At 46.0% G+C, this 27,677-nt stretch overlaps 1 protein-coding gene and 1 long non-coding RNA gene across 5 annotated transcripts in view; one reads left to right on the forward strand and one right to left on the reverse strand.

The window, feature by feature from the left end:
• The window catches only part of LOC144588699 (uncharacterized), a 186,905-nt gene that overhangs the window by 43,178 nt on the left and 116,050 nt on the right, over nucleotides 1-27,677 (forward strand). The window lies entirely within an intron of this gene.
• Nucleotides 1-27,677, reverse strand: part of ZNF512B (zinc finger protein 512B) — an 85,808-nt gene that overhangs the window by 41,973 nt on the left and 16,158 nt on the right. For 2 of the 4 annotated variants that reach the window (XM_072996705.2, XM_072996706.2), the window contains exons 2-9: nucleotides 19,702-19,827; nucleotides 16,208-16,287; nucleotides 14,550-14,693; nucleotides 11,042-11,220; nucleotides 10,658-10,890; nucleotides 8,829-8,900; nucleotides 4,156-4,329; nucleotides 743-867 (exon numbers count right to left, since the gene is read on the reverse strand). In XM_072996705.2, coding sequence (XP_072852806.2) covers nucleotides 743-867; nucleotides 4,156-4,329; nucleotides 8,829-8,900; nucleotides 10,658-10,890; nucleotides 11,042-11,220; nucleotides 14,550-14,693; nucleotides 16,208-16,287; nucleotides 19,702-19,825 — 1,131 coding nt within the window. In that variant the 5' untranslated portion in view covers nucleotides 19,826-19,827. The remainder of the gene's footprint in view (nucleotides 1-742; nucleotides 868-4,155; nucleotides 4,330-8,828; nucleotides 8,901-10,657; nucleotides 10,891-11,041; nucleotides 11,221-14,549; nucleotides 14,694-16,207; nucleotides 16,288-19,701; nucleotides 19,828-27,677) is intronic. The other 2 variants (XM_072996708.2, XM_072996707.2) reach the window with 2 other exon arrangements.

Raw genomic sequence — 27,677 nt, forward strand, 5'->3', positions numbered from 1 at the left:
ACTGAGCTATCCAGCCAGCATAAAAACAATATAGAAAATTGATGCATTAAAAAAAAATACAGTGGTGCCTCGCTTTACGATTGCCCCGCATTACGACGAAACCATATTACGACGATCTCTTTGTGATCGCAATTGCGATCGCAAAACGATGGTCTAAATGGGGTTTTTTTCACTTTGCGATGATCGGTTCCCTGCTTCGGGAACCAATTCTTCACAAAACGACGATTTTCCTCCAGCTGATTGGTGGTTTCAAAATGACCAGCGGGTAAATAAAATGACTCCCCGCTGTTTTCTGGGACGGATTCCTTGCAAGACAGCCACCGAAAATGGCCACCCTATGGAGGATCTTCGCTGGACGGTGAGTTTCCAGCCCACTGGAACGCATTGAAGGGGTTTCAATGCGTTTCAATGGGCTTTTTATTTTCGCATTATGACGTTTTCGTTCTACAGCGATTTCGCTGGAACGAATTAACGTCGTAATGCGAGACACCACTGTATATAGAAACAATTTTTTTTAAAAAGCATAAATAAGCTGCCTTTATGCAGTGAGGTCTGTCAAAGCTCTTTGATTTGCCACTGCTTCCTCCCTTCTCTAAGTGGCCTGCCTAGAAAACAAGCTGGTGACTTTGGCTTGCAGCAAAATCACAGTGGCCGGAGCCACAGCCGTGAATCAACAGGGGACGGCCCCTTGCTTCTGTTTTGACACTTCTAATTCTGGACGACAGCCTATGCCATGTCCTACTTTTTGGCAGACTTCCATGTGCTTCTTGAGGCCGAGGACGGTCTTCCGGGTGATCATGCTGCAGGTCGGACAAGCAACCTCTCCCTTCTCATTGATCGTCTGTTGCCAGTGCTCCTCTGGGCTCACTAAAAGAGACAAGAGAGGCGGACATGGGTTCGTGCAGAAAAATCAAGCTGCCGGTAGGAGAAATTCCATGTCCTTTGGAGCCCACCGGTCACATTTCTAGACACTCAGCTGTGGATCTTGGAAGCTTGAGTTTTCTGGACTTGGCTCTCATTATCTGTTAGGTAATATCATGGTGACTGGGGAGGATGGGGTCTTGAGTCCCCCCAAATTAACAATTCCATGACCTTTTCCAAACCAAGCTACCTAGGATGAAGACAGATGTGCCTCTTTATATGGGATGCTTTCAGTGACGGTGGTAGGTGAAATTAAAAAATCCCCTTAACGAGCCACATTCATTCTTTGACGGGGGCAGACTACAAATCCCATCGCCCACCACTGTGGAATTGCAACCCAACATTTCTGATGGATGTAAGGTTGGGGAAGAATGCTCTAGCTACTATTTACTTTAACTTATTAAATTATTTAATCCTCTCATGTCCTGTATGATGGTTTCTGCTCAAAATTGGCTTGTAGAGCAGACATTCCCAAATTTTTCAGCATCACTAGGAATTTTGGGGAAAATCTTGTACTTTCTCACCTTTTTCTTTCATCATCACATTATGAAATGCTATGGTAGATGACGATCAATCCTTATCTTCCTACAATGTTTTCCCGAAAATAAGACAGGGTCTCATATTAATTTTTGTTCCAAAAAACGAAGTAGAGCTTATTTTCAGGTGATGTTTTTTTTCCCATGTACAACAACCTACATTTATTCAAATACAGTCCTGTCCTCTTCTTCTGGTTGCTGCACAAGGGTGGAGGGCGGGGTTTCACTCAACTGGGGCTTATTTTGGGGGTAGAGCTTATATTACGGGCATCCTGAAAAATCAAACTAGGGCTTATTTTCAGATTAGGTCTTATTTTCGGGGAAACAGGGTAGCTATGTCTCTTCCTGCACTGTTCACCTGACAGGTTTGCACCTGTGCATATGTGTATTTGTTCATGAATGTCTGCAGGTAAATCAGAATTGGAAACCACAGCTTCTGCGGGCATTCTGTGGGCAGATCTGTTTTTTTCCTGACTTGTGACCTCTCCAGACACACTCCTTCTTGCTAATTTGGTGTGTGTATGTGTGTGAAAAGGAGAATCTCCCTTTAACAGTTTCTCAAATGCAAGACGGCAGCCCTTGCTTCCATAAATGGTGACAGCGTCCACTATTTTGTGTGTTCCCGCGACCAGAGGCGAAACATTTTTTTAGTATGGGTTTATTCTAGGGTTTCTCCCTAAGAAGGCAAAATGGAGCCCTGAAATCTGTCGAACGTGGATTATTACACTTTCGGGAGATTGGGGGGGGGGGGGACTTTGGGCTGCATGTCAATCACACAGGAGCAGCTAATTATACCTTCTCTAAATGAGTGATGTTTTCAGCAGTTAAGAGCTTGAGTGTTTATGAAACAAGTCAGTTACTTAAGTAGTTACTTATTCGAAATAATGAAGTTTACCTGTTAAACTCTCATGCTGTGTAAAGTGAATATGTTTTGTTTGTTTTTCTGACACATAAGATTTTAATTTTTTTTAAAGCACGTTACCAGGGCTCGCCGTTCCATGCTTGAGTCTAGCACAGCACTAACTGAACCAATATGGGTAGCCCGGGGTCACTACCAGTTACCGGAATCACATTTTGTAATATGGTGTTAGGGGACATCGGTAGCCAAAAGAGGCTGGGGGCCGCTTCGGGATCGTCCAAGCGAGACGCGGACCTGGTCTTGTTCCCACTGCAACGTAACAGACTACGCCAGAGTGAGGCCTGTGATATTGTTTATTTGACGGGCCTCACATTGCTCAGAAAAGCTGGGAACATGGATTGGTGGGAACAGAGCCTGCAGCTGTGTTTATCTGGAACATCCTGCTTCCCTGAAATCTGGAAGGAACCCAAAGAAACATATTTTTGTTCCCTGGCTTCCCTATTGCCTTATTCTCCATCGGACAGTATTTGAAAATTCAGAGTGATCTCTATGGGACAATTCATACAGCCCCTGGATGAACAAGCAAGGGGCTCTTTCACATTTTTTTTTCAAGCTGCAAGCAGAAAGCTTAAGGCATTTCAATGGCAAAACACACACGCCATGCTAGAAATGTGTGCTAAAACACAGTTTTCTTGGGACATCTACGACGGTGCTGGCCTGGTCTTATTTAATGACCGGCTCCGTGCAAAATGCAAGGGAAACCATTGTTTGAAAGTGTACATCCTTTATAATTCATGTGATTTATTACTCTGCTATTGAAATTTCAAGGCTTCTTAAAATAACTGAAGGTCAATCTATACTTTACAGATAGAAGCTGAAATTATATTAGTATTCGAAAGATGTGATTCCAGCTAGATAGCTCAGAGGTTGGGAGTTCGATTCCCCACAGCAAGATACACCTCTGAGCAGTTCATATGAGAGGAGGTGGGCATCATTTAATCCATGGGCCATAAGCATCCCTCAGGGACACAAATGCAGCCCCCTCCCACTGCTGGAGATCCCCAGACAGTAGTAAATTTGGAAGCGCAGGTATTCAGTCTCATACTCCCCTAGCTATCCCCAACCATCAAAAGAGTCCAGAAATCCAGACAGCTGAATTGGTTCGCCTCAAGAAATGATAAACGGGCCATTTGTAAAGTTAACAGCTCTTAATTGCCCACCCTGGACCAAAGTCAGTTGGCATTACAACAAGATTCCCATAGTTTGTATCACAGCAAAGGTAACTTGCAGCCATATACAGTACAGTCTCTGGGCAACATGTGGTCATTAAACGATGTAGGGGGCTTTGAAAGCAAATGTTCTGGTTTTCATAAGAATATTTTTTTTAGGTGGGGGAGGATCTGTGAGCAGGTGAACCCTGTCAGGTAGAAGAATCGGTGAGTGCAGATCCCTACCTGACAATGTGGACCAGCTTAACATGTAACATCAGCTGGAAGAGGTATAGTTTGACCTGCAGCCAAATGATACTGCACACCCGCCACGGCAGGATGCCCGGCCAATTCAGACTCAGTGGGCCATCCGTTGGGTGATGTCGGTGAATTCCAACTGTGTTTCTTATGGGCGTGCTGTATCTCCCTCCCAGGTCACCTGCACCCGCAGCCACAACCCCACATGTTCAGTGGCAGGCATTCAATGGTTAAGACGTGAGCGCCGTGGAAGAAAAGAGCCAGCCATCGTCTGAAAAGGCCCATTAACAGAGGACCACCATATAGAGTGGCAGAGATGGGGGGGGTGTTCCTCGGGAAGGCATCAGGAAGGTGTTTTGGCCCAGAGGCTCACCTGTAGTGGAAGGAGCCGGTGTGACTGCCGTCGGTGCCACCTCTTTTTTCATACTGGATCCGGGCGATTTCTTCTTCTGCTCGTCGCTGTTGCTGTGGTTGTGGCTACCGCTTAGGCCGGCCTCCAGCTTCTTCGCTCGGTGTGCTTTCGCTTTGTCCTCCGCTTTGGCCAGTCCTGAAGAGGGGCAGAAGTGAAGACCGTGACCCTCTCGGAAGACAGCAGTTCCTCGGTTCAAAAGTGGCACCGCGCTTTTCTCCAAGATCACCTCCTCCAGACATGTCATATGAAAGAGACCCATCACTCCCAGACAGCCTGCCCTTGGGGGGGGGGGGGTTGATGGGAACTGGATCTGAAACCTCTGGCAAGCATGAGGTTCCGGCTCAGAGACGGAGTACAAAATGTACAGTGATGCCCTGCATAGTGACGATAATCCGTTCTGGATAAATTGTCGCTATCCGGAAACGTCGTTATCCGGAAATAAAAACCCCATAGGAACGCATTAAACTCTGTTTAATGCGTTCCTATGGGGGATAACCTCACCGCTAAGCGGGAATCCTCCATAGGGCCGCCATTTTCACCACCTCGGTAAATGAGGAATCGGCGCGAAAATGCTGCGGGCGGCCATTTTGTTGATCCGGCGGCCATTTTGGAACACCGATCAGCTGTTTCTAAAACACCGCAATGTGAAGATCGGTAAGCAAAACACTCACCGATCATCGCAATGCGATGTTTTGCCTATTTAAACATTGCAATGCGATCGCAAAAGCGATCGCAAAAAACACATCGCTATGCGGATTTGTTGTTAAACGGTGCACTCATTATGCGAGGCACCACTATATCTGAATTCCACCTTGGCCGCGGACAGAGGATTCGGGTCACTCAAGCAAGCCACCTGATTGACTTCACTTCCTCGTAGCTTCCAGAAAGAGGCAGTGATACTGATTCACCTAGAAAGACTGGTATGAGGGTCGTCACAAGGTAACACCTTCAGGGATCACATCACTCTTCTCTGACAGCAACTCCGCTGGCTGCCAATCCATTTCTGGGCATGATTCAAAGTGCTGGTTTTAACCTATAAAGCTCGAAATGGCTTGGGTCCAAGCTATCTCAAGGGTTACGTCTCCCTTCATGAGCCTGCTCAAGGTGTTAAGATCATCAGAAGAGGCCTTTCTCTCAGTCCCACCACCTTCACAGGTACATTTATTGGGGACACAGGAGTCTTCTCTGTTGCCGTTCCTAGACTTTGGAACTCCCTCCCACTGGAGGCCAGCCGGGCCCCATCTCCGCTGTCCTTCTCTGCAAGCAGGCACAGACTTTTCTCTTCAGGCAGGCTTTCCCTTTAGTGCCTGGCTATTTAAGAGGGGTTTCCCCCCCAAAAAAATGTATTGTTGTGTCTTGTTGCTTTTCAATGTGTTTTTAATATTGATTTTATGTACTACTTTTTAATGTCATATTGGTTTAAATCTTGTTAAATATTTGTATGCTTCCTGTTTTAGCTTTTGAATATTGTCTATTTAATGGTGAAAGCCCCCCTGGGTCCTTTTTAAGGAGAAATGTGGGGTAAAAATATTTTAAATAAATAAATAAATAAATAAATAAATAAATAAATAAATAAATAAATAAATAAATAAATAAATAAATAAATAAATATAGACAGACAGACAGACAGACAGACAGACAGACAGACAGACAGACAGACAGACAGACAGACAGACCGACAGACAGACAGACAGACAGATAGATAGATAGATAGATAGATAGATAGATAGATAGATAGATAGATAGATAGATAGATAGATAGATAGATAGATAGATAGATAGATAGATAGATAGATAGATAGATAGATAGATAGATAGATAGATAGATAAGGCTCCTGAACTGTTTAATGCTATGCACTTTTAATTACTGTAGCACAAACCAGAAGTTTTCAAGCTGGGATCAGAAAACCACACCTTGTCCCTGAGTTCCATTTTAGTGTTTGCAGAAACAAAAGGAAGAACAGTTGAGCCCAGCTATATTTCACCCTGCACACTAAATTTCTCTATTTATTTCTTCTTCTTTTTTTTCTAACTGCGGAGATCAGGAGGAAAAGCTGGATTACTGAGCCAGCTAGCGAAGTCCTTGTGATTTTTCCAGAACAGCCGTGATGCCTTTTATGAATTTCTGACCCACCCAAGTTCAGTGCAAACTGACAAACAACACAGCCAACTACAAGAACGGTCCCATCCACTGCAGTAAAACAGAGAGGAGCCAAACTATTAGAAAAGGAGAAGTCCTTCCGTTCCACTTGATTTTAACTTTTTCACTTTTTTGAAACCTCTAATTCTTTCTGACCTGAACCAATGATTAGCAAATTTTGGTAAAGGCTTCAGAAATAAACTGAAGGGATATTTTTCCACCCATCTGCACAAGCGAAATTCAATAGGTGCGCTAATCCCCAACATGCAGAGAACCATGCGTTCTTTGCCTGACGTGTTTATTACAGAGAAGAAGCCTCATTTAAAAAAATGAGGTGGCAATGTAAATTTAGCACCAGAGAGACAGTTGAATACACAGGTATATGAAGCCAGATCTCTTAAGGGTTAAACACTCAAAGCCTACCTGTCTTTAACCCATACAGGGACTGCCCATTCTACCTATACATCCCAGGTTGGACAACTGAGGGCGTTAACCCTGAGAGAAGCCCGGAAGGAGAAAACAAGGAACCGGGCCTTCTTAGTGGTGACTCCTCAACTCCGGAATGAGCTGCCGTAGGAAATTTCTTTGGCAACTTTTAAGAAATCCCTTAGAACTTTCCTATTCTAGCAGTCTTTACAAAATACTCCATCTGAACAGCCCACAGAGAGTATCATTTTTTAAGTTGCCACCTGTTTTTAAATTTAATTTTCATTTTAATGTTAAGCTCGATTTTCATGCTATTTTATGTTATTATCACTGCTCTGTGCTGCCCAGAGTGACCACTGGTCCTATGGGGGACACAGAAATCGGACGAATGAAAAATAAGTAAGCAAGCAAGCAAGCAAGCAAGCAAGCCCTAGACCTGGACAGAAAAAAAATCTGTCAGTTTCACTTTTTTTGTTCTGTTTTGTTCTTATTTCTGCTCTGCAGAGAATTTTGAAAAAAAAAAACCTTATCAGAAAATGAACTGAAATGACATAACTCCTCTCCAGGGACAATTAAAACATAAAATATATTCTCTTTAATTTCTAAATCAAACAAAGGAAAGTTTGTTTGATTTAGAAACAAATCAAACAAACTTTTTTTTTTTGAGTCCACCAAGACTTCCAGAAACTGGATTCATCAGAAAAAAAAAATCACTGGATTCCCCAAGGGGGCTTAGATCTTATGCAGCGTGGAGAGACCAGAGATGGGTTCCTAGAAGCATTTTTGAAAAGCTGTTTGTAAGAATTTCTGAAAAGGAATTTATGAGGGCCGTAAGTGTGTTCCAGTGGGGAATGTAAACAAGAGAGCCTGCAGGGGCTCATGCACATGGCCCTGATCCACAAAGGCCTGGCCTGCAAACGACAACTGTCAAGTCAAATCAGAACAGCTGTCATGATCAGAAATATACACCCTGCTTGTGAAAGGCCAACAGAAAGCCTTGAAGGGCTACAGAACAGGGGATAAGCAAAGAGGTTAATGGATCAGCTATTATTTTTGCCTGTATTCATGCTCGCTTATGCCCATAAGCGCCCCGTTCTTGATGGTTTTAGCCTCTTTTTTTCTTCTTCTCCCACCTCTGCTATCCCATCTCCCCCATGTGAACATTTCAAATGCAAACTCCCTGGGGAATTGGGGGGATGGACTGTCACTTCTGCTTATCCTGTCAGGTGCCACGAAGGATGACAGCACTAGGGCAATGGATGCCTGCCAACCGAAGGAACCGGTTCAAGATTGACACTGGCATTTGATCTCAGTAATCCCCGGCAGAAAAGCAAACACTGTGAAGCTTAGTCCGGACACGAAACAGATGTTTCTGGTCAGCCGCAAGGCAGATCAAGGAACAGGCATACAACCTGTGCCAGAACAGGTTTGCACTTCCGAGTCTGCAGTTTGGTGGAGAGTTTGGAAATATTAGCTGGACTACCGTTCCCAGAAACTGCCACCCAGCTTGGTTAGCGGGAGGGGTAGACAAATTTGGAAGAGCAGATGTTTATCAATTGCGGAAGCACCCACTCACCAAAAGAAGTTCCAAAAAGGAAGGCAGCTGATGATTATCAACAAAGGAGGAGGTCTTTTGTAAAGCTAATCAGATCATAGACAATACAAAAAAAAAACAGAAAACCTTTGAATCACAAGAGAGATTGCTTTGAACAATCTGCTGTTCCTGGAAAAATCATTTTCTCTGTCTAGGATCATAACGCCTGCAACAAGGTTCAAAGCGAACAGTAAAGACGAATAAGGATGACAAATTATGCCACATTGGGTTCTTTTAAAAAAAAGGAAGGCAGAATAAAAGTATTTTAAAGAAAATAAAAATAAACACTTCCTGCTAATCATAAAGTCCTGGGATCTGTGACCGTAAACAAGCATCGAATCCACAATGCTTCTGGTATTATTCAAAAATTCAACCCTGACAGAGTTTCTTCTTGAAGCCTGGGCTGAGATGCCCAGATTTTAGCAGAGAGAGAGAGAGAACGCGTCTGCCTGGCTATCGTTTGCCCTCCCTCACCTTTCAATCCAAACGTTCCTGAGATGGACGGCTGCTCCCCGGTAAACTTCTTAGGAGTTTTCTGTTTCCTTCCTAACTCAAAAAGGAGAAAACGGAAATAAAAAATTGGTCAAACATCCGTCTGGAATTTCCAAAGGAAGGGCACAAAGGCATGGTTATGAAGAGGTGCAAAAAACCCCAACAGAAATTTGTTTCCAGGCAACACCTGAGCTAGCACACATCCAACATACTTTACGCTTTTAAAAAAAGCAAGAGTTTACCCAGCATCAATGGAAACCACAAGGAGGGATACAATGAGTGTGAACGAACCTCACAATCTCCTTAGACCTTCTGAGAACAAAGGGTAATGGCCAGAGGTAAGCCAGGGGTCCCCAACCTTTTTGACACTGTGGACCGGTTGGGGGGGGCGGGGTCCGTGGGGGGGGCACCCCTGGACTCATGCGCATAGGGGTGGTGCTCACTTGCACGGGCACTTGGACACTTGCGTGCATGTGCAAAGGGGCGCTTGCACGGCGCCTACACAGCCTCACGTGCATGCATGAAAGGGGCAGGGCGCATGCCTATGTGGGCTGTGTGGGTGGGCATGCAAGGGGGGAAGTGTGTGCAGGAGTGGGTGGGAGATCTGTCTCCACGGCCCAGTCCGGTCAAGGCCACGGACCGGGGATTGGGAACCCCTGATGCGAGCCATGAAATCCTACCCTGTATGGCATGAGGAATAAATAAACCCAGGCTTCAATGAGCCCCTTTGCTCATTAGGCGGTCCTCTGGGCCTCTGCACGCTTGATTGGCCCGCTGCCTCCCATCATTCTCCTCTCCTACATAGGCAGTTCTGCCAGACGTCATCCAGGAGAGACATCATTGAAGGATGCTGTTGCTTGCATCTCTGCATGCTCAGGGTTTCCCTTCCATTGACTGAAATGCAGTAGTAACTCACAACCAGAGGAGTCCCATTGAATCAATGGAATTTAGATAGGTCCTGGTTCACAAAACCCCCAATGATTCAACAGGGCTACTCTAATTGTGATTAGGGACTCATGTAGAAGTCCAGAAGGTGGCTGCCTTAAAGGGTGGTTATGACCTGCTCAGTGGTTTAGGCATCTGGATGCAGAGCTAGAGGTTGGGAGTGCCTCCTTAAGAGGGGCTGGACTTGATGATCCGCAGCGTCCTTTCCAGCCAGAGCGGACGAAAATCAATGATGGCTTAAAATAAAATTGATGTAAACCAAAATTTAAATCTAAAACATGTTTTTTTAAAAATTTAACCCGTTTTAAAAAAATCCAGTTTTTAAAATTTTAAACACAATTTAAATCAATTTAAAAGAAATCTGCCCGGCCTCTGCCTCTCCAGTTCTACAATTATTATATCATTATAATATGACGATGATACAGTGGTGCCTCACAAGACGATTTTAATTTGTTCCGTGAAAATCGTCGTCTTGCAAAAAAAACAACAACCACGGAATTTATTCGTCTTGCGAGGCATCGGTCTCAGGGAAAAAAAAGGTCTTACGAAGCGCAGCCATAGGGAAAAAAACGTCTTGTGAGGCACCATAGGGGATCGCGAAAACCAATTGTCTTGCGTGTTTTTCGTCCCCCAAGGCAATCGTCTTGCGAGGCACCACTGTATATCATAATAAGGGCATTCTATCATTCTTAAATCCCCAGTTGGGGGAAGTTAGGTTTTGGACTACAATCCCATGAATTCCTGAGCCAGCACTCGCTTCTCCAAGTCACTTTTCCCAGCTCTGAAATGTTCATTTCCGAATCTGAAATCCAGGAAAGGGTGGCGTGTCTGAGCCACTCCTTTGGGAAACACTGCTCTAATCTTACTGTGTTTCATCCTTTCCGGGTCTTCTTCCTGCACAACGGCCGCCGGCCTGCTCGTCTGGTGCTTGGATCCCCTGCTGCCCAACGGCTGAGCTGCCGGGGCGGTCTTGAACTCTCTGCTGCCTTGGTTCACAGCCGCGCACTCCCCATTCTCAGGCCGCTGTACGGTCACGGCCTTCTTCTCTACCTTTGCCTGTTTGGGATGGATGGTTGGGGAACCTGAACCCTCGGCAGCTCTAGGGCAAAGCACAGAGGGCTGGTTGAAAAGGGGAGTTAAAACACCGAGCCTTTTTACAGCTGACCGCCTCTTCCATCCCAAAGACACCCCCCTCCACCCACCCAGGGACACCTGCCCTCTCCTCTGGCTCAAAAGCCATGCCTCTGTACCTTTTCTTGCCTCCGCTCTTGCTAACGGCTTTCGACACTTTCTTTTCCACCGGCGGGGCAATGGCCGGCAACGGCCGATCCAGATGGTTCCAGAGACGGTGCTTTTCCAGCTGGGTTTTTGAAGCGAACACGGCTTCACAATACGGACAAGGGAAGGTTTGTTTTTCCACGATGGCACCCTGCCAGGGAGCAGAAAGAGGGAGAAGGAAGTGGCATTGAGAGCAGAAAGGAAGACTTCTAGCCCAGCGGCTACCTGTTTTACATCCCCAGATGTTACTGGGCTACAATACCCTGAATACCACCTGGTTTGGCTGAGTGGAGACCTCCTGTCCATCCAAGTTTGGGAACCATAATTCAAACAGGCTAGAACTAGGGTTTTCTGGGACCTATCAGGATCCGTGGGGACAGCTGTACTCCAAAAGAAGTAACTGCTCCGAGACCTCCAGCTGACAATCAGGTCTTCAAATCAGAGCTTTCAAATGTCACCTTCTGGGTCCCAAAAAAGGACCGTCCCAAATTCCTACTGACAACATGCCGTGCTAAAATCTGAGACAATCTTTCGAAAATCTTCAGGAATTTGTCATAGGACTTCTAAATCGGTATGTAGTCGCCTGTGTATAAAACACTTCTGAATCCTATCCTGGTGGGGTTTCTTTCCTAGCTGAGGAATGCTAGCCACAGAAAAGGTCATGTCAAGATAGGTCTTCCTATCTAAGAGAAGGAATGATGCCCTTTCTGAGGCGGTATGAGCCACACATACTTTTCCAAACACCTGGACTGAAAAGATGAGCAATTTAAAAATATTTGCTGGCTTGTGAATCAGAGACACCCTTTTAAACCCAACAGCCCCCCCCCCTAGTGCTGCAACAACATGTATATCTTTGATTCTTCCCTGGAATCTGTGATCTCTGACATTTTTACTCATGATGAAGGGTTTTTTTTATTATGCAACAGATGAAACCTAGTTTGGGAATGATTGCTAAACACCACAGAAGACACCGATCAAGTTCAAAATGATCTTAATGATCTGGTAGGCAAAGCTGAAGCCCATCTGATGAAACCGAAAGGAGAGCATTATAGTCTTGCATTTAGATACGAAAGAACAAATGAAAATTGTTCAGCAGCTTACAAAGTGTAGGTTGGAGAGACCTGACTACTTACCTTAGTTCAGTGGTTCCCAACCTTGGTTAAATCAGGTGTTCTTGGACTGCAGTTCCAAGAAACCTTCACCACTAGCTGTGCTGGTCAGAGTTTCTGGGAGTTGCAGTCCAAGAACACCTGGATACCCAAGGTTGGGAAACACGACCTTAGTCGATCACAATGTGAACAAGAACCATCTGTGTGATGCAACTTTTTTAAAAAATGAAATTTTGGGATGAATCAAGAGAAGCAAGGTGTCCAGATCACAGATCTCCTCCAGCAGCCGACCACTCAGACAAGAAGGCAGGAACTGGGATTCTCCCTGCACAGCCACTGAGTGTTCGGCTGCCTGAGGAGGCAGGGAAGGGTAAACTGAGTTCCTGCCCGGACGGGAGAAGGAGGACCCCAGCTGTCTGCAATGGAATGTGAGTGGAACAGCCAGCTGGAGGTGGTAGTGGGGAGGCCACACGGAGGATTTTGTACAAAGCAGCACAAATCAATTTTTGCCCATCTCTAGCTTCAACATTCCCAAAGAAGGGAAGAGGATATCACCAGACTTTGTGAGTCTTTGGCAAAGTGTGTCAAAACCTGTGGAGTTAACACTTGAAAGATGCCGTTCAAGACACATGCCCTCTTTCTCCTCCCTCTCCAGCCAATAGTATATTTTCCAAACATCCCAACTATCTTATGCAAAGCTATGACTTAAACTGGACTGGGAAGAAGCCAGCCAAGGCTTTAAATGTAAATCCACAGGCAAAACGTGGACCAAAACTACCTAGCCAGTAGGGTTACTAGCTATGCTGGCTTCCAGATGTTGGGGGTTGCGATCCAAAATACTAACTTTCCCAAGCTGTGCCCAGCTGAATTATTCACCACGTTTTTGTATACCAACTCTACCTCCGTCACAGGTGGCAGGTGGATTTTCAAACTCCAATCAGACCAGCCACCAGAGTTAATACAATGAACGATTTGTTGTTAATAAGAAAATAACAAGAAATAAATGAGTTTGTATGGCTGACGTACAGTGGTGCCTCGCTTAACAATTACCTTGTTAAACGACGGATCTGCTTGATGGTGAGGTTTCTGCAATTGCTTTTGCGATTGCAAAACGATGTTTCAATGGCCAAAAATCACTTTACGATGATCGGTTCCCTGCTTCGGGAACCAATTCTTCGCATTATGACAATCTGAAAACAGCTGATCATCAGCTTTCAATGGCCGCCCGCTGTGCAAAATGGCTCCCCGCTGTTCTTAGGAGCCATTTTTCGCTTTACAGGCACTGGAAAATGGCGGCCCTATGGAGGATCTTCACTGGACGATTAGGTATTTAGCCCATTGGAATGCATTGAACCGGTTTTCAATGCACTTCAATGGGTTTTTTAATTTTCGCTTGACGAGGATTTCGTTCTACAGCGATTTTGCTGGAACGGATTATGCTTGTCAAGTGAGACACCACTGTATAGAGTTGAAACTATACAGCTGCTGACAGCCAGCCAGTCTTTAGCAGCACATTAAAATTAGCTCAGAGGAGGTGGGTTATATGGCACAAAACTCTACACCAAATATAATCTGTTAGTCTTTAAGATGCTGTAAGGTATTCTGCAGGAATTGCAAAAGGAGCAGCAACTTTAGTCTGGAGACTATAGCTGCAAAAACAACAAGAGGTTTGTGATTCCTTAGAACAGTGTTTTTCAGCCTTGGGAACCCAGATGGTCTTCGACTAAACCTCCCAGAAGCCTTCACCACTAGCTTTGCCAGCCAGGATTTCTGGGAGTTGTAGTCCAAGAACATCTGGACACCCAAGGTTGGGAATCACAGCTTTAGAGCCTTGTTGTTCTTTAGTCGTGAAATCGCCTCCGACTCTTTGTGACCCCATGGACCAAAGCACGCTGGCCCTTCCTGTCTTCCACTGCCTCCCAGAATTGGGTCAAATTCATGTTGGTGATACTGTCCAGCCATCTCGTCCTCTGTTGTCCCCTTCTCCTCTTCCCCTCACGCTTTCCCAACATCTGGTTCTTTCCCAGGGAGTCTTTTCTTCTCATGAGATGTCCAAAGTATTGGAGCCTCAGTTTCAGGTTCTGTCCTTCCAGGGAGCACTCAGGGTTGATTTAGAACCTACCAAGTCTTATCTAGTATAAGAGAATTTACTTTCCTGGTTGAAAGTAAATTCTCATTGCATCTAAAGAAAGCTGCAGTTCACCAATACATATGCCAAATAAATCGTATTAGCTTTCAGGGTGTCGTAGGGCCTTGCTCTTTTTTTTTGCTACATGAGACTTTTTGGACATTCAAACAGTGATAGAAGGACAGATCTCACATTGAACACAACACGGTTATAGATATGGGTCATGAAAAAAGGAACACAGACCTCTATCTTCCTTACCCCTAGACAGCGCTGGTAATGGTACTTCAGCCCATAGATGCTGGGAAATTCCAGCCAACAGCCAGTGTTGGGACATTTCACCCTGGAATGGGCCTTGAATTCTTCTTTCCATTGGTTCATGAGAGGCAGCTGGGAAGAGAGAGAGAGAGAGAGATGCCCACAGGGTAGAGGGAAGAAGGGACCAAAAGAGATGACAAAAATGAGAACCAAAAAAAAATAATAATCAAAGGACAATAGACTGTTCATTCCTTCTTAATGTTGCTGGTTTGGGGCTTAAAACGACCCATGGGTACATTATCCTATTGAGCTTTTGCTGAGCATGCTATTTGCATAAGCATAGCAGTTGCGCAAACCAAGGGCAGGTTTATTTCATGGGGAACTTGCACAATGACCATGTAAGGATGGGATTTCCTGATTTCTTGGGACTACAAATCCATTAATTCCCCATTCTGGGAGTTCTACCTGAACGGCACACAACTTACAGGCATCTCACCGTGGTTCACCAGGGATAAAAGGCCTCCACTGGAAGTCTTTGGAGGCTTAGCTAGGCTGAGATCCACCCAAGCTTCTTGCTCCTACCCCAGTGCTAGCTCTGAACAGCCTTTAGCTAGTGTGGTTCCCCTCCAGATGTGACGATCTACAGCTCCAATGGTGGCTGAGGAAGACGGAAGCTGTACTCCCGCACATCTGGAGGGCAACTTAGAGAAGAACGTTGATGGCAGCGTTGCCACCACCCATGTTGACTAAGGCTCCTCTACATTTGGAGGATTTGGTGTGGCTCCTACCCAGCTGTGGACCTCCTCTGTGGTGTGCAACTGAGCATCTCCATCTATAAGAACCTAGTGGTTTTCGGGTGGACGTCAGAACCCCCTTCCCTTATCCCAGGGGGCTAACTGCTGTTGACAAACTGCGATGCTGTGACCTGTAAGCCATTCCTTCTTCTATTCAGCTGCTAGTAATGGGAATAGTTAGCTGCCTCGCATTGGCTGCCCATTCGCTTACGCATTGATTTCAAAGTATTAATGATGACATATAAGGCCCTAAATGGTTTAGGACCTCAATATCTGGTGGAACTTCTTCCTCCACCTAGATCTACCCAAATCACTTGCTCTAGCCAGGATGGGCGGCTGAAAAGCCTAATGCTGAGGGAAGCGTGTAGGGAAAAAACAAGAAATCAGGCCTTCTCGGCAGTGGCCCCTCACATCTCCCCTCCCCCCAGAAATTTGTCTGGTTCCCTCGCTGGGTGTTTTTAAGAGCCAACTCCTGGCTCTTTAGGCAGGCCTTCCCCGCCTGTCATTACTTAATCTATTTCTTGCCGTCTTGAATTGTATTAATGCTGTCATTTTATTTTATTCTGTTATTATTTGGATTGCTGTTAGCCGCCCAGAGCAGAGTTTGGCCAAGACTGGGCTGGGTACAAATTAATTAAATTAAATAATGAGGAGCAGAGCAGGGAGCATGGCATTTATGGGGTGACAGCTCCCAGCAGCCAAGGTGGCTGATGGGTTTTTGGAGTTAACATTCAAAAAAGGTCCAATTTTCCAAACTCTGGATTAAATCCATCAAACCCGACTCTCTTCTGCTCCCTCTCTCTTCCCTTCTCTCCAGTTGTTTGAAAAGGTGATGGATAATTAAAATCTTACAGGAATATCTTTCAGGGCCTGGCTGTCTGCTTTCGGCCGTCCTTTCCTCTTGCCTTCTGCTTTGTCAGTGGTTGCATTCCCTGCAAAGACAGAACAGGATTGGGCGGGAGTGGGGGAGGTCAGAAGGAGAAGATGGGCGACATCAATGGATCTGTCAATCTGACATCTTACTTGGAGGTCCATGGATTTCCTTCCCCTATACAATCTAGAAGAGTCAGTATCTCTATCTAGAGGCGGGATTTCAGATTTCCTGGACTACAGATCCCACAATTTACAATTTTGGGAGTTCCGCGGACTCACACCTTTTGGGCACATAGATGTGGGCTCACCTTGGAGAAAGGCCTTAACGGGCCAGTTTTGAGGCTGTGCTAGGCCTAGCTGTGTCCAAGCTTCCTGTTCAGAATAGAAAATCCCAGCTAGGACTGGGGCAGGAACAGGAAGTTTGGGTGCAGTTCAGGCTCAAAGTCAACCAAATGAGACAGTTCAGTGCAGATACATTAAAATCCCAGATTCTTGTGTCCAGTCCAGAATCTGTTTCTTAAGAATCTTGATTTTTTTTCCCATTTGAAAAGGAAAACACACAAACTCAAACTTCTAGTCCCCAAGGTTTGCGCCCAAGTGTGTCTGTTTCTCTTGTCTCATCCTTACGCTATCAGCGCATACGGATGAGTGCTTGGAAAAGTTATATATATTTTTTGGACTACAAGTCCCAGAATCCCTCAACCAGTAAGCCTTCTGGCCAACAAAGGGCCCGTGTGATAGTCCTCCGTCTTTTAGAGAGGTGGCATCTCATGATTATAAAAGCAATTAAAAAGTTCTAATGGCACTTTAAAAAGGAGTGGTTCTCTCTCACTAAGTTGCAGCCCTAGTGTAATCTGCGGTGTCTTAATTACTGTAAAAAAAAAAAAAGCAAATCCTTCTAAATAACAAGCTGTTCATAACTAGTTATTCAATGAAGGAAGCCCCAACCTTGAGTCGGCATGGCTGCTGACGACAGAACATTTCCGAGGTCACTTCTTCACAGGCCTGCCTTAAGTCAGAAGTTACTTGACAGCGCATAAGAACAACTTACCGTATTTTTTGCACCATAAGACGCACTTTTCCTCTCAAAACAAGTGGGGGGAGAAGTGTATGCGTCTTATGGAGCAAATACTGTCCCCTCCACGCCACCATCGCTGGCTTCCGAGGCCTCCGGAGGCCTCAGCAGGCCCCGTGGGGGCCTCCCGCAGGCCCCATCGCTGGCTTCCGAGGCCTCCGGAGGCCTCAGCAGGCCCCATCGCTGGCTTCCGAGGCCTCCGGAGGCCTCAACAGGCCCCATCGCTGGCTTCCGAGGCCTCCGGAGGCCTCAGCAGGCCCCGTGGGGGCCTCCCCCCGGCACCATCGCTGGCTTCCGAGGCCTCCGGAGGCCTCAGCAGGCCCCATCGCTGGCTTCCGAGGCCTCCGGAGGCCTCAGCAGGCCCCGTGGGGGCCTCCCCCTGGCACCATCGCTGGCTTCCGAGGCCTCCGGAGGCCTCAGCAGGCCCCATCGCTGGCTTCCGAGGCCTCCGGAGGCCTCAGCAGGCCCCGTGGAGGCCTCCCCCCGGCACCATCGCTGGCTTCCGAGGCCTCCGGAGGCCTCAGCAGGCCCCGTGGGGGCTTCCCCCCGGCACCATCGCTGGCTTCCGAGGCCTCCGGAGGCCTCAGCAGGCCCCATCGCTGGCTTCTGAGGCCTCCGGAGGCCTCAGCAGGCCCCGTGGGGGCCTCCCCCCGGCACCATCGCTGGCTTCCGAGGCCTCCGGAGGCCTCAGCAGGCCCCATCGCTGGCTTCCGAGGCCTCCGGAGGCCTCAGCAGGCCCCGTGGAGGCCTCCCCCCGGCACCATCGCTGGCTTCCGAGGCCTCCGGAGGCCTCAGCAGGCCCCGTGGGGGCTTCCCCCCGGCACCATCGCTGGCTTCCGAGGCCTCCGGAGGCCTCAGCAGGCCCCATCGCTGGCTTCTGAGGCCTCCGGAGGCCTCAGCAGGCCCCGTGGGGGCCTCCCCCCGGCACCATCGCTGGCTTCCGAGGCCTCCGGAGGCCTCAGCAGGCCCCATCGCTGGCTTCCGAGGCCTCCGGAGGCCTCAGCAGGCCCCGTGGAGGCCTCCCCCCGGCACCATCGCTGGCTTCCGAGGCCTCCGGAGGCCTCAGCAGGCCCCGTGGGGGCTTCCCCCTGGCACCATCGCTGGCTTCCGAGGCCTCCGGAGGCCTCAGCAGGCCCCATGGGGGCTTCCCCCCGGCACCATCGCTGGCTTCCGAGGCCTCCGGAGGCCTCAGCAGGCCCCATGGGGGCCTCCCCCAGACACCATTGCTGGCTTCCGAGGCCTCCAGAGGCCTCAGCAGGCCCCATCGCTGGCTTCCGAGGCCTCCGGAGGCCTCAGCAGGCCCCGTGGGGGCCTCCCGCAGGCACCATCGCTGGCTTCCGAGGCCTCCGGAGGCCTCAGCAGGCCCCGTGGGGGCCTCCCCCAGGCACCATCGCTGGCTTCCGTGGCCTCCGGAGGCCTCAGCAGGCCCCGTGGGGGTCCCCCACCACCACCATCGCTGGCTTCTGAGGACCTCCAGGAGGCTTTCCACTGGTAAGGTGCTGCTTTTTACTTTTTTAAAAAATGTTCTGGGTGGGTTTTGGAGGGTAGATTTGGGCTGGGGGGTATGTTTCTATGTTGCTTTGTGTTTTGGTACTTTTTTTGAAGTCCCAGCATGGGACTTGCTCTGTTTATTTATTTTTACTTTGTTTTTTGGTATTTAAAAATTAGTTGCTGCTTTTTACTTTTTAAAAATGTTCTGGGTGGGTTTTGGAGGGTAGGTTTGGGCTGGGGGGGGGTATGTTTCTATGTTGCTTTGTGGTTTGGTACTTTTTTTTGCAGTCCCAGCATGGGACTTGCTCTGTTTATTTATTTTTACTTTATTTTTTGGTATTTAAAAATTAGTTGCTGCTTTTAACTTTTTAAAAATGTTCTGGGTGGGTTTTGGAGGATAGATTTGGGCTGGGGGGTATGTTTCTATGTTGCTTTGTGTTTTGGTACTTTTTTTGCAGTCCCAGCATGGGACTTGCTCTGTTTATTTATTTTTACTTTATTTTTTGGTATTTAAAAATTAGTTGCTGCTTTTTACTTTTTAAAAATGTGGTTTTTTTTTTGGCAGCCCCGGTGTGGGACTTGCTCTGTTTATATATTTTTATTTTATTTTAATTTTCAGTATTTAAAAATTAAGTGCGTCTTAACGTCCGGTGCGTCTTATGGAGCGAAAAATACGGTATGTGGTAACTAGTTACTTTCATACTCTGTGAAAGTAACTCGATGACAAGAGAAACCAGAGGATTGGCTGCTGGGACCCTTCTTTAGGGAATGAACAGCCCAACATGCTTGAAAGTTGGCAGATCGGTGGGGTGGGGTGGGGGAGAACCCTGGCCGAGGGTGCCTCCTTTCCTTTAAAATGTAGCCCCCTCCCATTGACTCCACCTGGGAAAGTGACCCGCTCGCTTACCAAGCCTCGATGGGTCGTACGCTGGGTTGATCTTCATCTCCGCGTTGTTACTTTCTTTGTCTGCGTTACTTCTGCTGGACCCGGCAACCTTTTTTCCAACCCTGTAAGAATAAGGATCTGCCATGGCTGGCAACAAAGGAGAGAGAGAGCATGATCAGGCATTCCCAAGGAGCACGAAGCTTGGAGAAATATTATTATTATTATTATTATTATTATTATTATTATTATTATTATTATTATTATTATTATTATTATTATTATTATTATTATTATTATTATTATTATTATGGATGGCGGATCCGGAGAGTTACCACTCAGATAACGAACTTCTCCATGCAATGATGAGCTTTGGTGATAAGCTGTGATAGGATTTGGGGAAGTGGGCAATCAATCTATAGAGGTCCAGAGACCACACATGCCCACCTGTGGACCATCAAGGGGACACACCTTCTCCTGTAACCAAACAACCCCACACACACCCCACTGCAACACCCTCCTTTTCTCTAAAGAAATGGTGAGGGATGATTAAACCCCACTGGTCCTCTAATGGCCATATATATCTGTACAGTATGTATATGTGTGTGTGTCTATGAATAAAAGTGGCCATGGGGTTGTGAAGCCAACAGGCCTCAGAAAGCCCGAGCAAAATAATAATATACATATTTTTTGCAATACATTTTTGTTTGTGTGGAAGCACTGTCTGCTCCAAGTTTTAGTTCGAACATTACAGGAGCTATCCAAGATACTCAAATATGCATAGCTCTTCATACCAAAAAATGGACCACATTAATCCACCCTGTGAAAATGGAATCATCAGCCACAAGAAAATATTTTTCGGGAACACTTTATAGGATGTGGGGGTGGGGGTGGGGGGGTTAAGCATTCACTCAGCCTGCAGAAACTCCCAGATTCAGCCCGGTCAACTAACACATAAAACAGGGATGTACACTGGGTTTTTGGGGTGGGGGGTGGGGGGAGAGGAACCAACCCTGTAGGGTTATTTGAAGGATATTTAAGAATGTCTGGCTCGGATGCTGGCTGGTCAGAGAAGACACCTGTCATCTTCAGATTGGTTTTCACAAACCTACAAATCTTTCCATTTTTGCTTCGGGATTTTTGGGGTTAGCAAAATGCTGATTTTTTTTGGTGGGACAGGGGTGGGAGGACTATCTGGCTAGCTCAGCAAGTTGGAAAAACTCAGCTAAAGAATTAGAGGCTGGGAGTTCAGTTCCCTACCATGGCTTGTAAAAGGTGGGGCCGTCTGTGTAGCCTTGGGTGAGTTTCGCAGTCACAGAGCATCCAGCAGAAAAAGAGAAGCCTCTTGTCTTCTACCTAGAAAACCCTGGAGCGTGCCACTATCGGTCAGAATCCACTTGATGGCAGGTAATTACAGTATTATTATTTATCAGAAGGAGTTTGACCACTGAAAAGCCCAGTGAAAGCCAAAACCGCTCCTGGAAACTTGAATTCCTGAGCCTCTGGGGAGGTTTCTGAGCAACCTAAGGTAGCCCTAAGCCTGTTCACACACCTGACCGTCCCTTTCACATTTAGATATGCCAAAGTGCATCCCTTAAAAGGCTAGAATTGCCTTCCTTTTCAGCCACCTAGCTACACTGAGTTGTCACTACACATAGAACTGAGTGTATGTGTACTGACTCTCTTGTATGGGCGAAGTAAGTAAGTAAGTAAGTAAGTAAGTAAGTAAGTAAGTAAGTAAGTAAGTAAGTAAGTAAGTAAGTAAGTAAGGAAGGAAGGAAGGAAGGAAGGAAGGAAGGAAGGAAGGAAGGAAGGAAGGAAGGAAGGAAGGAAGGAAGGAAGGAAACCAGCTACCTGGTAGGAGCTCTGCCTATACATGGAACGTCTCCTACATTCCCAACATTGATAGTGATGCACAGCGCCATCCATCCCGAAGTCACAGTCCCTCCCTCTTTATCTCCCAATCTGCAAATGTCGAACACCTGCATGAACTTTAGAACAAACTGGTTCAGGCTGCCTCCAAACCAGTTCAAGGCAGGTTGATCTTGATCTGTAGTGCAAATATTCCAGCAGGGCAACCAGAGCCGTCTCAGTGTCATGGCATGACCTAAACCCCAATGGAAATGGATCACGAACACCTGTGGCTGAGCAGCCGCCACCCTCTCAATCAGTCTATAGTGCATTAGTGATGGATTGGAAGTCATTTATATTATATGTCCCCACGCTGGGCTGTTTAAGAATGAGCCAGACAGTTTCTCCTTCAGACAGAGGGGGTACGAATCGTTCCTCCCTAAAGAGGAGTTTATGATCTGAATGTCCCGTTCTACTGTTACCTCCTTAGCTAATTTAAGAAGCCAGGAGGGGCCTGGATGTTGAGATTTTGATATGAAAATGTAGTAAATATTAATGTTGTATAGTTAAATGTAATATGGCTGATTTTACCTGAGTCACTGTACTGACTGTATTCAGGTGTGGGTATCAAGGATTAAGACTTAATGCTGTACAGCTGTGTACATGATGAAACTTTGTGTAGCAGAAAATGAAGTACAGTGGTGCCTCACATAACGAGCGCCCCATTTAACGACAAATCCGCATAGCGATGCGGATTTTGCGATCGCAAAAGCGATTGCATTGCGATGTTCTGAATGGGCGAAAATCGCATTGCGATGATTGGTAAGCATTTCGCTTACCGATCTTCACATTGAGATGTTTTTTAAACAGCTGATCTGTGGTTCAAAAATGTCCACCGGGTGAAGAAAATGGCCACCCGCAGCGTTTTCACACAGTTTCCTCGCTTACCAGGGCAGCGAAAATGGCGGCCGTATGGAGGATCTTTGCATAACGGTGAGTTTCCCCCCATAGGAACGCATTAAACAGGGTTTAATGCATTCCTATGGGGTTTTTTGCCCCGTATAGCAACGATTCCGGATAGCGACTATTTATCCGGAACGGATTATCGTCGCTATGCGGGGCATCACTGTAATGTATTTTCTGATTGGTCCCAGATCTGTACACAAGTCATGTGTAAAATGAACATCTCTATCTGCTGTAAGTCAGATCACTTTTTCCTATGCTCTGTGTTGCTCCATGTCATGTTATGCTGCCAGAGGAATGTTTATTATCTATGTATATACTGTATGTAAATAGACTAAGTTGTTGGTTTTAATCTCTCAGTGTCATAGTGTCATAAGTATCTCTGCTAACCAATATCTCCTTATTCTGCTGATGTTATGAGTATACACGTTATAATCAGAATTCTCAACAAGAAGTTGAGAAGTTTAAGGCCACACCAAGAAGTGTGGCCTTAAAGTGTGCAAGCACCTTGTCAACATCCTTGGGCATCACAGGCGGAAATTGATCCAGTACCCTGTTTCCCCGAAAATAAGCCCTAACCTGAAAATAAGCCCTAGTATGATTTTTCTGGACGCTCGTAATATAAGCCCTACCCCAAAAATAAACCCCAGTTGAAACCCCGCCCTCCACCATGGTGCAGCCACCAGAAGATGACATGACTATATTTGAATAAATGTAGATTGTTGTACATGAATAAAAAAATAAAACATCCCCCGAAAATAAGCCCTAATGCATTTTTGGAGCAAAAATTAATATAAGACCCTGTCTTATTTTCGGGGAAACACGGTACAACCGGACAAGATGGCACATTAGACAAAGTGAATTTTTAAAGGGATTATTTTACTGTGGTTTTACTTGCCTATTTAATATTGTATTTGTGATTTTTAATATATCTATTTAACGCTTTTCATATTGTAATAATTTCTTATTTAGCTTTTAACTTTCTTTTACTACAGTAAGCCACTTTGGATCCTTTAGTAGAAAGGCAGCATATAAATATTTTAAAGAAAGAAAGAAAATGATGAATATTTGGATACCAACAGGATCGGACCTTACTTACACACCCTTAACTCCAAAACTGTCAACGAGAAATTGCTCAAATGCTACTCTTAGCTAGAAGAGAATGGCCAAACCCAACCGGACACAATCGGGATATGTGAGACTACCACTCCCATAATTCCCATTCAGCTTGCTCATGACGGTTGATGGATATTGTAGTAACAGTGCGTGTGGCCAATGCCACGTTAGGAATGGCTGCAACAGATGGTCTCTGGTGGATCATCCTAATCGCCAGACCTACTACTGGCAATAGCTTTCCCTTTTGAGTTGTTTCCAAACATATCTGGACCCACTTAGCTACTGAACGAGAGAGGCAGATGAAGCTTCTCCATCAATTGCAGACACTTTGTATTAAAACCAAGCTCAGACCATGTGCAAACATTTTTTAAAAAGTTATTACACAGAATTGCCTGGTTTTCTCCGAAAGCACCAAAGGAGAAAAGCCGGCTCCTCTGTGTGTCTTCTTTCATTTTCACTGTAAGACTGCAGGAAGGGAGAAGCGGGAAATTTTAATGAGATCTGCGTGATAAATTTCCAATTTTCTTCATTAATGGGAAGCGGTTCTAAACAGAGGAATGTGAATCTTATCTAAATTCTCAGTATTAATTATTGAAGTGGTCTTTTGTATGAAATCATGAGGATCTAGGTGGTGGTTGGGGGTTTTCTTCAGAAGGCTTTTAAAGCCTTTCCCCTTCTTCTTCCATATTTTAAGCCAAAGCTCACCAGCAGCTTTGACTGAAGGGTGCCTTCCGGCAGAAATTCCCAACATGGTGAAGCGGCATAATAAGCAAGCCACTTCATGATGTCAGCAAACTCAACACTTCCTCAACTCCTTCACCTTTAGCTGTGCTGGTTGGGGGTTTCTGGGAATTGTAGTCCAAGAACAGTGGGGTGTGTGGACTAAGCCTTAGACTCTAAGGGGTTAGAATCCTGCACCACATGGCCATTCCCCTCCCTGAAAGACAGATATGTTTGTTCGATGTTAAGAGAGACTGGAAAAGTTATTTCTTCTGACTACAGCTCCCTGCATCTTCATCGGTGGAAGCAGATTATAAACCACAAACACACGAATGAAATCCGTTCACTCCTAATAGTGTCACAAAGTTTTTCTTTTCGGTTCTGTCTTATATTCGAAGGGACATGGTGGCGCTGCGGGTTAAACCTCTGAAGCCTCTGTGCTGCAAGGTCAGAAGACCAGCTGACATGTAAGATTGAATCCACACAACGGAGGGAGCCCCCGTCGCCTGTCCCCAGCTCCTGCCAACCTAGGAGTTCGAAGGCATGTAAAAAATGTGAGTAGATAAATAGGTACCACCACGGTGGGAAAGTAATGGTGTTCCGTGTCTAGTCGCGTTGGCCACGTGACCATGGAAACTGTCTTTGGACAAATGCTGGATCTACGGCTTGGAGACGGGGATGAGCACCGCGCCCTAGAGTCGGAGACGACTGGACTAAATGTCAAGGGGAACCTTTACAGTACCTTTACCTACATATGCTAAAACAGACACAGCCTATTTCTTTGAAACAGATTTTAATCTTCAAACCCCAGCAGCGAAAGAAATCCGATAGCCTTAAAAAGGTGCCACAAGCCTTTCCGTTTTTTGTTTTGCTTTCATTGTGCAATCCAGAGCAACAAACCAGAGCGCTCTCTTACAGGGCAAGTAAAACGGAAGTGGAGAGAAAAGTGTGTTTGTGAACCTGAATCTCTGCAGATTTCAGAGAGGGAGACATCCTAACCTAAAAAACTAACTACTGGCTTTAATAATTACAGAGAAAGCCAAGGGAAAAAGTCTTCCATAGCCTTTCTTGAATTCTCTTTCTTTTCTTTCTTTCATCTTCTTTTCTTCCTTCCTTTCTATTTTTCCTTCCTTCTTTTCTCCCTTCTCTCTCTCCCTTCCTTCCTTCCTCCTTCCTTTTCTTTTTTCCTTCCTTCCATCATCAGCTCTTTCTTTCTTTCTTTCTTTCTTTCTTTCTTTCTTTCTTTCTTTCTTTCTTTCTTTCTTTCCCTTCCTTCCTTCCTTCCTTCCTTCCTTCCTTCCTTCCTTCCTTCCTTCCTTCCTTCCTTCCTTCCTTCCTTCCTTCCTTCCTTCCTTTACAGTGCCTCAGGTATTATGCCTAATGAGGTCTCAGCCAACAAGCCAGTCAGCATATTTGACATTATTAATTAATAGCCAAGTTAACGCAAATTGGTCACACAGCAACTAGAGGGAGGGAGAGAAGGCAATGATTTAGGAAGGTCATTTCCAACTGAAATCTACCAAGGCTTCTGTCCGGAAGGACTGCTCCGTCAGAGGTTTGGCTGCTAAACTAAACAGAACCACATGCTTGGGGGGGGGGGCAGAAAAATCCCAAACCTGCTGCAAGAGGGCCTGGGTATTCATTTATTTAAATCATGCTTGTTTGGGCAAAGAGCCTGGTAAAGTACTTTCCACCTCCATAAACATATAAAACCTTTACTTAACTCAGTCTCATAAGTGAAAGCAATTTTAAAAGAGTGTTTTTAACCCAAGAAGGCAAATCTGTCTGTCTGTCTGTGTGTGTGTGTGTGCGCACGCACGCACTGGTTTTTCCTGAAACTATTTTGTACAAAAAAACTCTTGCATTTTATGGCAAAGACAGGGTTTTCAACAGAAAGCACAAGGATTTGGTGGTGTTTTGTTTTTAAGAAAAAGCATGGGGTTTTTTTTTGCGCAAGTTGCTACAGTATTACGGATGAAAAATGTGTCAGTCTTTTTGCTGTTACGATGAAGCCAACGCTTTCCTAATACGTTGCCCAAGCCAGGAATGAGTATTAATCACAACCCTTTGATCCATGTTAAACAAGGACAAAAATCAGTGAAAAGACATGTTTGAACTTGGCCGGAAGCTCAAATCTGGTCCTAGATAAAAAATAAAAAAAAATCTGCGCTTAGCATGTACTCAGAGGTACTGTCAGCTACTGTAGGAATAAGATTTTTTTTTTTTTTGGAATTAAGAGGACCTCATCTCCCATAACACGGCTTCCGCTGTAACCCAACCTCCTGTGCACCTTTCTGAGGGAATTTGGGACTCCCACAGTGCAGTTTAACAGCTTTATTCCTGCTTGATGGAGAAGGGCTGGCTGGGTCCTTATGAATCAGAATGGACTTGACCGCACATGGCTACTATTAGCTGGCTGAGCATCTCTGTGGTTTAGGTCTCTGGCCGTAGAGCCAGAGGTTGGGAGTTCAGTTTCCCACCGTGCATTCCAGAAGAGCCAGCCTGGGTAGCCCCGGGCAAGCTACACAGTCCCGGGACACCCCCGGAAGACGGGAATGATGCACCGCTTCTGAGTATCCTCTATCTGGAAAACCCCGAAAAGGGTCATTATAAGTCAGAATTGATTTGAGGGCACAAAATTATGATCATCAAGAAGGGGCATAAAAATGTCAGGGAGATTTGAGGACTGCTCTACCTTTTGCTGGTTTGAGGGCTTCCATTCCCATAATTCAGCCTGGGGTTGTTAAAGGTAAAGGTAAAGGTTCCCCTTGACAATTTTTGTCCAGTCGTGTTCGACTCTAGGGGGCGGTGCTCATCCCCGTTTCCAAGCCATAGAGCCAGCATTTTGTCCGAAGACAATCTTCCGTGGTCACATGGCCAGTGCGACTTAGACACGGAATGCTGTTACCTTCCCACCAAAGTGGTCCCTATTTATCTACTTGCATTTGCATGCTTTCGAACCGCTAGGTTGGCGGGAGCTGGGACAAGCGATGGGAGCTCATTCCGTCGCGTGGATTCGATCTTACAACTGCTTGGTCTTCTGACCCTGCAGCACAGGCTTCTGCAGTTTAGCCCACAGCGCCACCACGTCCCTCTGGGGTTCTTGCCAGGTAATAATATTTATAATAATAACCTCTGAACGGCAGAGCTGGAAGGAATCTTATGGGTCCAGCCCCTCTCAAGGAAGCCCAGTGAGAACTTAGGGTTCTAGCAAAAAAAGAGAGAACATCTATCCCATAATATGAAGTCTGCCCAGTCATATCTGAACTGCTATCTATTTCCCTAAAACCTGCCAGGTTGTACCAGCCATGACCCACAAATTCCAAGCTAGCTTAAGTATTCTGGGAATC

Source organism: Pogona vitticeps, chromosome 4 (assembly GCF_051106095.1).
Source record: "Pogona vitticeps strain Pit_001003342236 chromosome 4, PviZW2.1, whole genome shotgun sequence".
Classification (NCBI taxonomy): domain Eukaryota; kingdom Metazoa; phylum Chordata; class Lepidosauria; order Squamata; family Agamidae; genus Pogona; species Pogona vitticeps.